The sequence below is a fragment of the Corvus moneduloides genome, chromosome 3 (assembly GCF_009650955.1).
Source record: "Corvus moneduloides isolate bCorMon1 chromosome 3, bCorMon1.pri, whole genome shotgun sequence".
Classification (NCBI taxonomy): Eukaryota; Metazoa; Chordata; class Aves; order Passeriformes; family Corvidae; genus Corvus; species Corvus moneduloides.
Genome location: NC_045478.1, coordinates 85109122 through 85121186, shown reverse-complemented (window position 1 = coordinate 85121186; position 12065 = coordinate 85109122). Strand labels below are relative to the sequence as shown.

The following is a 12065-nucleotide window of genomic DNA, read 5'->3' as shown; positions in this document are numbered from 1 at the left end:
TTGTGCATTTTAACATGTACCATCACCCAGGTCAAGTCCTTCAGCTGCAGTTCTGTAGTAGTGTCTGCCTGAGATCATTTCAGTCATTTTGTTCTCTGAATTTTAAGTGTTGAACATGTATTGCTGTTGAAGACAAACTAATAGAGATTTTAAAATAGTGTTAAACCTTCTTATCTTGCTCTGTAGCTTGCCCTTCATCAGTATCTGTTGAAATAAGCGCAGATGGTGTCAATATGTTACCTCTGTCAACTCCTGTTATCACGAGTGGTCTCACCTATATAAAAATCCAGCTGGTAAAAGCTGAAGTTGCCTCAGCTGTCTGCCTTCGTCTCCATCGTCCTCGGGATGCCAGTACCCTGGGCCTCTCTCAGATCAAACTGTTAGGCCTCACAGCCTTTGGAAACACCTCCTCTGCCACCGTCAATAATCCCTTCCTTCCCTCTGAGGATCAGGTCTCTAAAACGAGGTAAGGCTCTGGTGTCAGGGGACAGTTTGTGCCAGTTCCTGGTTTGGGGTTTTTTTTATGGTGTTTCTTCTCTGAGTCAGATCTTTCAGTAGCAAACTCTTCCTTTTTTTTTTTTTTTTCCCCAATATGAAGGGAAATATAAGCAGTACTTCTCACTTCTTTAGTAGCATGCTTAGTCTGCATATCTAAAGGGAGTGCTTCATATCTGCAATGGTGAGAGAATACAAAGCACAGGAAAGCATTTAGAGTTGCATTTTGTGTTTTTAATGGGTAGGCAGTTGTCAAGAAAAATGGAGTGCCAAAATACTTCTTATCCTCATAGAAGTCAATGGAGTTACATAAGTATTGGAGCAGGAGTAGAAATAGAACAATGGAATGTTTTCTGGAAGTCATATCTAATATTGCTGTTTGCAAACATTTCAAAAATAGGAGCTGAATGTTGTTATGATTCTGGCATATCAGCAAGATTTCTTTTCAAACACTTTCATTTGGTTAGGTGACATGTTGAGTTTCTCACTCTTTAAAAATAAAAATAAATGAACGCGTAAGGATTTTTTTAAAAGTGTCAAAGTTTTCCAACTTCAAATTTAATTTACCAGATGGATTTTTGAGATTTTCTGTTCTTAAATTTAGCTTACTAAATTGTAAAAACTCATTAATTTTAAATATTTTATCTTTGAACCTTGATATTTATAAATTTAAAGAGAGCATGGGAAAGTTTTAAGAACTTTTCTTTTGCAGGGAAAAATTTTGAGAGCATAAGTAAATTTAGAGAACATTAATATTTTCAGTGTATATTTAATAAAAACTGTAAAACTAAAGTTGATTTTTGCTCCTGAATAGCAGTGAAGGAAATTATTATAGCCAACTTATACTATAATTTTACTTCAGAAAAGGTTATAATAAAGTGACACAAGGATAATCAGTATCTAAAGAAAGGAGGTGAGTGTATGTTCCTCATTTCCTGAAATGTTTTATTGTAGCTTTCAGCTTAATTTTTTAAGTATCTCAATAAAATAATGATAGTAATGCAACAGATATATTCAATAAACTTGCATAAATTTTTTTTAGGCATAACAGAGAACTTGCTCTCTTGTAGTTGATGAATCCAATTGATTTAGGAGCAAATGATTCCTAAAATAAAATTGTAAGCTCAATTTAAGATCTATATGCAAGTTTGCATTTTTTTAAACTGTGGTAAAGGTTAGCTGTGGAAACAAGTTAACCTGCTAGTGTAGAACTTGTCAGTGAAAGATGCGATTTATTTCACATACAGCTTAGATTGCCATCTTGTTCATGATGCTAGTTTAAATAGTGTTGTGGCGTATTTTATAAGTAAAGTCTAACTGATTTGTTTCCAAATTGATTCAATTACAATTGGTTTGCTTCTCAGGATTTTTTATTAGAAGGACTTCTGAATGATTTTGTCAAAGAATGAGAGACATGAGGGAAATGTAGTAGCTAACGTGTTTTTAATTTCTGTGCTTTTTCGGTATGCAATTTAAATGAGGTTCCCTAAAGTTCACTGTAGTTTATTGTAAACGTGTATGATCCTGAAAGTTTATAATGTCAGGGAAGTTGTGCAGGTGTATAATTTTAATGCCAACTACTGTTGCACCTTCACTCCTTTTGACGTAGAAAACACAACACACAAGCAAACAAAACCCAACAAAGAAAACCAAAAAAACCCAACAACCAATAAAACCCAAGCCCACCCTACACCCATTCCCCTGCATAAACACCTTCCCTTTCATCCCTCCCTCAGCAGGTTGGCCCTAGTGGAAGAAAACACATGTGAACCGAGAAATCTTGAGAAACTTTAGTAATAAAAGTTGTAGGCTCTTAACTCTTCCTGCCCACACACTAAGCCTTCCTTGCAATCTTAATACAATGATTGCAACAGCATTACTGCTGTATATTACATTGCGGTCTGAAATTCAGTCATTTGCTTCACTCAGATGATGTTTGATCATGTCACAGAAATTTTCTGCAGTACTTGCCCTATAATCTAATACAGATAGTTGTGCTACAGATGAAAAATAATGTAATAAGAAAATAATACATCAGCTCATTTTTCTGTTTTCCTTTTCAGTATTGGATGGTTAAGATTATTGCACCACTGCCTCACTCACATAAGTGATTTGGAAGGAATGATGGCTAGTGCTGCAGCACCCACTGCTAATCTGTTGCAGACATGTGCTGCTTTACTAATGTCCCCTTACTGTGGGATGCATTCTCCAAACATTGAGGCTGTGCTTGTGAAAATTGGGCTTCAGTCCACCAGAATTGGCCTAAAATTGATTGACATTCTTCTAAGAAACTGCTCGGCATCAGGGAGTGATCCTGCAGGTGAGTGCAGTGTTTTTCTTTTCACTTGTTGCTTGAAAGTATTGCTTGTATAAAAGTACAAATACAGTTTATTTGCATGTTGCTTTCTGATTCTGAATCTGGATTGACAGAACGTGCCATTGTGCTTTGATTGGCTTCTAAGTATCACAGTCTTTGTATGTGGGTAGTCCTACAACAGTAAAGCAGTGCAACCAGGGTTGTTTGGTTTTTCATAATTAGGTGAGTGTTTTGAAGAAACGGAGTAGGATGTACAGTGTATCCTAAACGTCTCTTGCTTTAGATATTGTGTCCAGATGTTTTAAAATAAAGAGTACTGCCACAAGTACTGTCAAGGAAAACCAATGCAGTATTTGGGCAGCAGTAGTCTGTAGGACAGTATGAATTCTGAGTAACACTAAGCACTGAAAATATTTTTGTCTGGAGGTGTATAATGAAGATACAACTATGTTCTATGTCCCACAGTGAAATTTTGCAGAAGCCATTCTGTTAATGCACTGGGGAATTTGTATTTATGGTTTCATACCACTTTGCTGTTTTGTATTATGATGATTATCATGTTTTAAATGAAAGAAAACAAATTAATTTTTTTCCTGTTTTGAGGCTGCTGACAGAAAACACTTTTTAAAATTGGCTTCCATGTCTTCTTTTGCCATGAGTTAGTGTTTCAGTGTAGACTGCTCAGGTTTGCTGGATTGTTGTTAGATAGGGGAGTACTTTCTGTCGGGGCAGAGGATGAAGTTGAATAGGAAATAACCTGTGAAGATCTTCAGATCTAATCCCATTTATGGAAATTGGAGTTAAATAAGCTTTAATTTTGAAATAAGTGTTTGCTTCTGTGAAGCAAGAGATTTGACAGCTCTGTTGGAATCAGTCATGTCTTTTTGGAATATGTTGAAGAAAACCCTGCTGTGTAAACCTCTAAGTCCTCCATTCATCTGATGAACGTTGTAATGGCTTTTCCTTTCATAGTAAGGCTGAACATTGAACATACAAAATGCACAGTTTTGAGACAGTGGTGTGAATAAGAGTTTCATCCTTACGTTAATGGCAAAACTTAATTCAATGTTAATATTGCAATTCTGTAATAATGTCATTAGTACACTTAAAAAATACATATGTAAGTACTTCTATTATTTCCCCTCCCCTTTTTTTTTTGAATGCGGCAAGATCTGAATAGCCCTTTACTGTTTGGAAGATTAAATGGTCTCTCTTCTGACTCCACAATAGACATTCTTTATCAGCTTGGAACAACTCAAGACCCTGGAACAAAAGATAGGTAATGTTATTTGGGTTGTCATGTGGAAGCATATACAAATAGTAATCTGCTAAACAGTAGCTTGATATTAGTTCATAAAACCAAACATTTTTGAAATCTGTTTGTTATGAGATAGCATGAAAGTGCAGAAATCTGAAAAAGCTTTCTGTCCTAGCTCTTTGCATCCTTTCCAGGGAATGCTGTCCCTCTTTTTCTGCTCTTATAAATGTGATAAAACTTTGGTTTTTAGCTGACTTTCCTCTCAAATACTCAGAACTCAGATACCTGCTATATTTTCTTTTTCTGTAGAAGGTTCACATTTGGCTGTCCAAGATAAATTTTTTTAATTAATTTTTGCCGTGATCTAAGTCTTGAGAAAACAGGGATTGAGCTCACTCTTGAACTTTTCTTCCAAGGAAGAGATAAACGTGTAAATTAGATTACAATAAACCAGCAAGTTAATTGGATTCTGAGTGTTTCTTTGATCCTTTATAATGTGCAACATCATCTTGTCTTACAGAATTCAAGCATTGCTGAAATGGGTCAGTGATTCTGCAAGAGTTGCAGCTATGAAAAAAAGTGGCCGGGTCAGCTACATTTGTCCCAATAGCTCAACCAGAGAGTATGGGCTTCTGATGCCATCTCCTTCCCACTTGCACTGCGTGGCAGCGATTCTGTGGCACAGTTACGAGTTGCTCGTTGAATACGATCTGCCAGCGTTGCTGGACAGGGAGCTCTTTGAGTAAGTAAAGCAAAGTTTTGCCCCTCATGATTTTTGTAACTAAACTGTTCACTGCCATAATACAACTTGAAGGGCATTGATTTTAAAATAGTAGTGGAAGGTCACATCCCTGGAGCTAACTGATAGAGTGGATACCTAATGATATCCAAACAGGTAGTTCTGTAGTTCTAAACTCAAAGCTGCCTTTCACATATTCCATGTATAGTTGTGTTTAAAGACCCAAAAATCTGAAATGAAACAGCAAATCCGTATATATACTTGCATATATGTGAAAGGTTAGCTGGTTCATGGTTTCGTTTGTGAGGTCTTGTAGTGGACTATTCTTGCTGAAATTGTTTGCAATAATTTTCACATTACTTCTAAGTGATCTTCATTAGGATGCTGTTATAGAAGCATTGTCTTATTTGTCACAGTATCCAATATCTGTAACTGATAGCTGAGAGGTGAGAAGTGGGAGATGTTTGCTTGGAGTTTCCACTTCTGTTCTGGCCAGTCTGATCTGAAAGAAATGAAGGCACAAAATCTGGAGTGAATCTTAAGCTATGAATTTGCTTCATTTTGGTGCATTCTAAAGAGAAGTTTACCCTAAACACCAAATGTATACTCTTAGTGACTCACAAAATGGAAATACATGATCTAATATTTGCAATTTATGTTGCTTAACTGTGTCTTCTGTTTAAACAAAACAAAAGAGAAGCCATATAACTTTGTTTCTCGAGTTTTATAGAAATATGGCTGTTAAATTACTGTATCTAGTATTAGTCAAGCATCTTTTATTTTTACTGTTGAATACAAATGCAGTTAATGAAGGGATCTTTGCACATGGTTTTGTTGTTGCTTTTAGAAAACCTTCATGTTTTTCCATGACCAGTCTCCTTTAGGTGTAGTCAAACATTCAGACTCCAGCAAGTGTATAAGTTACGGTTACAGGTACAAGCATGTGGAGCTCTTATATATGTGCAACATTATGGTCTTTAGATACATGACTACAAGCAAGACAATTTCCAAAGACACTTCAGTGATACTGTGATAAGGATAATTTTTAATTCAAAATGAGCTTGTTCATCTTGGGAATTGGTTTAAGGATTTTAAATTGCAGGTCAATTAGTCCTTTTAGCAGTACACTTTTAACAGAAATACATTTTCAGGATACATTTTAACATTTGAAAAGGAAAAACTCTAATAAAAATGGACTTTCAAATATGCACAGCCCAATTAGATTTATATAAAAGTGTGTTTCACAACTGAGTTCGTGTCTTTTGGAGGACAGTGAGTTGTTTTCATCATAGGGAGAAATGATAGAAATACTAATAAAACTTAAGTACCTAGTTTGAGTATGCATGTTACAATACAGCCCTGTTCCCCTGCCTCCTGCCAGATATAAAGCTATAGCTCATATCAGCTACCATCTGGAGCAAATTATAAAATATATTCTTTAATAAATATAAAAGCATTTATGCTAGAGTTATATGGGTAAATAATTTTTCTATTAAAAATAACTTTCCATGTGTATCCATAATCTCCTTTGATATTGTAACTTTTGAAATATTAATGGATTCTAGCTATAACTCCAAGTTTCTCCTTCATGTGATAAATCACTTTTTTCTTGGAAATATTTTCCCATCATCCCCATTTTCCATTTCAGTATTTTTGCTTTGGCCAATGGATGCTAATCCTGAGTTATTTTTAAATATGTATTTAGAAAAAAAACTTATTTTTCCTAGAGCATGAACTCATCCAGAAGATTTTGGCAGTTGGACTGTGTTAATATACAGTTGGAGAAGAGTTTTAGTGTAGCTTTATTGTATGTGGACTTTTGGAAATTGTGACTGTCTTTCCAGAAGTTATAGATCATTTAGTCATTGAGATGAGTTTTCTGTTGGGGAGGGGTTTTATCAACCATTCTCTTGACTGGTGATAAATCCAACTTTTGGTTAGACCCAAAGAGGTTCTTGAGTTCCTAGAGTGCCCTTAGACTAAACATAGGGTCCATCCAAAAGAAGGAAAAACAATCCTTACCTTCAAATGGAAATGTAATATATGGTGGTACGTCCAAACTTAATTTAAAAACCTAGTGTTGAATGGCATGAAGTGAATGTTCACCTCTGTATGTAAATTTTAAGATAATGTAACATCTGTGGTGTCAAGGTACTGTGAATGCAATTTGGAAAACCAGCTTTTTTTTTAAAATACTTCACATACTCTGAACAAGTCTCTGTGAAGAAATGATCATTTTACTTTAAAAGTACCCCTACTGAAATTCAAGCTGAGTAACAGGAGCTAAATTAGCTTCTGCACTCATATGCCTTGGATTAGCATTCAGACAGATAGTACTTGGATGTGAGGCCAAAGGTAGGTGGGATTTTAGAATCTCTGAGGAATAATTCTGTTCTTAACTTGTGTCCTAAGTTTAGGTCAAGTAAGGACAGCAAGGGTAGTGTTGTTCAACCAACAAAATCATTGCTGCTTTCATTTATTTTGCAGCATCTTCAGGAAGATGCCTAATAAGGGAGATTTTAAAAAATTTTGAAACATGTTAAAATACTTTCAGTTCTTAAAAAGAATTGAGACCTTCATGTGAAGGAGCCTATGTACGCACGTGTGTCACCCTAATAGCTGCAGCTTGGAGAATTGACAGCACAAAGAGGTTGCAGTTGGTTAAAAACGATGGATAAGATGTATGACAACTGTCAAAAGAGTGAAATCTGGTTTTTGTCTGCAGCATGCCAGAAAAGTTGGTTTATATCTATTTAAAATACAGTGTGGCGAAAGAAATTTAAGCATACAATTGAGAAATGCCTTTTGGGTAATCAGCATCCTGCTGATACTCTGATCCAAAAGAAGCTTTTGAGTTCAGCACGGAGTGTTTTACAGCAGCTTCTGCAATAGTAAATCATAAATGTGCAAAAATGTTGTATGAACCAATGATAAAAAAGGGGAAAACGAGTGGCAAACTATGTGTTGATATGATTTCCTGTCTTCTACAGGTCACTATTTAACTGGTCCATGTCTCTTCCCTGCAACATGGTTTTGAAGAAAGCTGTCGATAGTTTGCTTTGTTCCATGTGCCACATCCACCCAAATTATTTTTCCTTACTCATGGGATGGATGGGTATCACTCCTCCTCCAATGCAGTGTCAACACAGACTGTCTATGACCGATGACAGCAAAAAGCAGGACCTTAGTTCATCTTTGACAGATGACTCTAAAAACGCACAAGCCCCTCTTGCACTAACAGAGTCTCACCTGGCTACTCTTGCTGCCTCATCTCAGTCTCCTGAAGCTATCAAGCAGTTACTGGACTCAGGTTTGCCTTCACTGCTTGTAAGAAGTCTTGCTAGTTTTTGCTTTAACCATACTTCTAGCTCCGACTGCACTGCACAATCAATGGATGTCACCCAGGACAGGCTCAGGAGGCATCATCTTCCACAGCACTTTAATAAAATGCCCATCACAGCAGACCTGGTTGCTCCTGTTCTCAGGTTTCTGACAGAAGTTGGCAACAGCCACATGATGAAGGATTGGTTAGGTGGCTCTGAAGTCAATCCATTGTGGACAGCACTTTTATTCCTGTTGTGCCATTCTGGTGCTACCTCTGGAGGACACAATATGACAGCACAACAGGCCAGTGCAAGATCCAGCTTGCTTTCTTCAACTGTAACCACAGGACTGACCACTCAGCAGCGGACAGCAATTGAAAATGCAACCGTTGCGTTCTTCCTACAGTGCATCTCTTGCCATCCTAATAACCAGAGACTTATGGCACAGGTGAGAGAGAAAAATAATAATGTTTTAATTTATTAATAGCTACAACTAACTTTGAAATTTTTCTGGTTTTTACCTTTCTTTGTAATAACTTGGGTTTTTGTAAGCTGTCTCTGAATGGAAGAATTTTATATTAAAGTTGTTAGCTTGTTGGTCTGAGTCTGAAACGTATAAAAATGTTTTGGCATGGCTGTCCAGTCCTGTGTATAGATTTGTATTCCTCTTGGTTTAGAGGAATAAACTTTAGACCAAACTCCAAAAGGCTGTTTAATTGGTTTGGGCTAAATGTTTGTGAAATGAAATTTGAACATCAAGCTTCATACACATATTTACCCTTAGTAACCTAAGGAGATTTCCTGGGAAGTTTGCTTGTGCAACCTGTGTCCGAGGAAATACAGCGTATTGCAGAATATGGCTCTGCATTTGGCATTCTAGAGCAGATTCAGCTATCTTCCTCACATTTATTAACCTTGCAGACCTAGCTGAATACAAGTATAATGAAAAAAAGGCTTTTCAGCATTAAGAATGATGATGCCCTAGGAAGAAGTAGAGTAAAAAATTGAGTCAGTTCTCTGTTAATGGCTGGGAGTAATACTGCGTTATGCCGTGGGAATTGTTTGTTTTAGGGATTCAGAAGGTGTTTTTATAACTACTTTATTTTCAGTTTTTTATCTTTCAGAGAAATCCACATCTTTACAATTACTTTGATGCTGTTGTCAGTGTTTTAAATTAAGGGCCTTATTTGCTGCAGGTATTTTCTGCAGTGGTGCTCATTTCTGAGCTGGTTTGTGTGATAACTGGAAGTGGATCTCAGGCACTGCCTCCTATGGCTGTGTAGAGCTATATTTTAGAGACCTAAATATAGAAATATTTTAAATCTGATATCATTTTGCATTCTCAGGTTCTCTGTGAATTGTTCCAGTCCTCTCCTCAGCGTGGCAACCTGCCAACGTCTGGAAATATTTCAGGATTTATTAGGCGGCTTTTTTTGCAGCTGATGCTAGAGGATGAGAAAGTGACTTTGTTTCTTCAGTCGCCTTGTCCAGTAAGAATTTTTGATACCGTACAGCAAACGTGGAATAAATTTAGCCTCTAAATCTTAAGTCTGAGTATATTCAACTTTGAAATGTTAGACAGCAGCTTTTTTCTGCTGTACATATTATGGAATTTTGGAAAGGAAAGTGCTGTTGAATTGTAACAGCATTTTAGAAGAAAATTCAAGGCATTGTGTTAAGATAACACACAATATTTGTAGGAATTGCACTGCTTCTGAAAGATCTGACAACTGAAATTTCTCTTACAGAAGGATTTTTAGTAGCAGCCTTACACACCAGCAGCAAATATAGGTACAGTATCTGTCCAGTAGTCCTTAGCAGTTTCATGAAGGATCGGTCATAGTCAAAATTGGCAGAGATCCTTCAGCAGTTAGCCAAAATGCCATGAATAAACTGAGTGACAAATACGTGAATTAATTTATAAAGTATGCTTTATGCTTCCACGTGCTTCACTGGAACAGAATTACAATTGATGTCTGGAGTGCTCTCCATTGAAGGCTGTGACTGAAAAAATAGGGTGAAACCACAAGTTTTTTTAAAAGATCTGATACTGCCATCCAGAAAAAAATATTTACTGCTTTGGTTTCTGCATCTCAGAAGTAAAGTACTCCAGGAGATATATGAGGGAAACTGGATCAGATAATATAAAATGGAAAAGGAGGCACAAATACAGTTTTAGCACAAACATCAAAAAGTTTTGTTTTAACTTGGCTGAGTAGTTGTTAACAGATCCATTGATAATGTGAAGGTAACATCAATTTTCTGTTATTTGTTTTACATACAACAGATTTTTACAGAAAGCTGTTAGTAGATATGTAAAAGCAGAAAAAATGTCTTGAAGTTGTCATAATTCAGTTTCTGCTATTAAAAATGCTGTGAAAGTCTGTTCTTACTGAGATAATTCCTACTATAGCATCCAAAGACAATCCTTAAAAATAATGTGGATGTACAGTATATACTTCTAGAATATCCAACAACAAAACTTTTTAAAGATTGGTTCCTCATTTTTATCTTGGAAAGTTCTTACCAAAACTGTATTTCAGAAGCTCAGTTCTGATTGTCGGCAAATACTGATTTTTTTACTGCATTCACTACAGTAAATTGGTTGTATAAGTGCACATTAATAAACAGGTCTTCAGGGCTGCCTAAAATACATTACAGTAAAATATTTGAAATGTTTTAACTAATAGTGACTTAGTTACCTGTCATAATAACAAAAAGTAGATATTAAGTCTAGAATAAACTTCCTCCTCAAGTCAGAGTAATACAGAAACATCATCTTTCTCTACTCAAAGTATATTGTTATTTTTCTATATTTAGTTTCAGAGTTAAGTTTTCTTTTCCTGAATAATTGCAAGTCTCAGGCACTCAATTTTTCTCTCATATTACAGCTATCTAAAATAATTGGGTTTTTTAAAGTGAAGATGGTATCATACTGTTTCTGATCCTAAAAATATTGTAGGCTTTCAAAACAAATTATTTTGAGTTAAAAAATTAAACTTGTCCTAATTTAAGACAGTTTTACTGTATGCCTCCAAAGGTGAAGGATATGTCCGTTTTCTTTATTAGCACACTAAGAATTTAGCTTTGTTAGCTGACGTGACTTTTTAAGAACTTAGTGGTTTAATTTATTTCTCAGTGTTGAAGTCATGTTAAATGTTGACTGTTTTTCCCTTTCAGCTGTACAAAGGTAGAATTAATGCAACTAGTCATGTAATTCAACATCCAATGTACGGAGCTGGACACAAATTTCGTACTCTTCACTTGCCTGTCTCAACAACTCTAGCAGAGGTTCTTGATCGTGTGTCAGGCAAGTTTGGAATGGTTCATGGTTTTGCTTTGCTTTTTTTTAAATGCAGTTTAAAAAAAAATCATATACTGTTTGTTTGACCATACAAATGATACTGCAAATACCAGCCTTTAAATACACTGTCTTTCATCCATTCATTAAATTTCTCCAAATTTTGTCAGTTAAATATCCTGGAACTCAGTGATATATCTCAAGGTGCAGATGTATGTCCTGTGAAAAGGACCTTGATGAAGGCACCATCTAATTTCTGTGGATATACATTTGTCTGCTATATAAATATTCGCATTTGCTTACTAAATGGAAATTGAAAAAGCATCTTTTACTTTTAGATATTAATTTTAAAATTATGCACAGTGAGAGGATAATGTTAAGGCATTAATTTATTTGGTTTTTTTTTAAATTTCAGTACTTTCAGTTATACTACTTGAATATACACTGAGAGATGAACCTCTCCTTAGGGAATTGTGTTGATCAGGCCTTCGCAGACCATAATGTGGATTTTGACACCTGAATGGTAGACATCTTAATCACAAAATGAATTGCACCTTTAATTTTAGTGTTTATTTAATACTTTAGGAAACAGAAATATATGTTAAAGATTAGGGTTAATAATTTTTTAAATT

General features: G+C 35.6%; 1 protein-coding gene across 6 annotated transcripts in view; it reads left to right on the top strand.

Annotated features, from left to right (window-relative positions):
* Nucleotides 1-12065, top strand: part of BIRC6 (baculoviral IAP repeat containing 6) — a 174355-nt gene that overhangs the window by 88372 nt on the left and 73918 nt on the right. For 5 of the 6 annotated variants that reach the window (XM_032102542.1, XM_032102544.1, XM_032102545.1 and 2 more), the window contains 7 exons: nucleotides 187-466; nucleotides 2559-2815; nucleotides 3983-4091; nucleotides 4591-4812; nucleotides 7800-8580; nucleotides 9479-9622; nucleotides 11313-11442. In XM_032102542.1, coding sequence (XP_031958433.1) covers nucleotides 187-466; nucleotides 2559-2815; nucleotides 3983-4091; nucleotides 4591-4812; nucleotides 7800-8580; nucleotides 9479-9622; nucleotides 11313-11442 — 1923 coding nt within the window. The remainder of the gene's footprint in view (nucleotides 1-186; nucleotides 467-2558; nucleotides 2816-3982; nucleotides 4092-4590; nucleotides 4813-7799; nucleotides 8581-9478; nucleotides 9623-11312; nucleotides 11443-12065) is intronic. The other variant, XM_032102543.1, reaches the window with a different exon arrangement.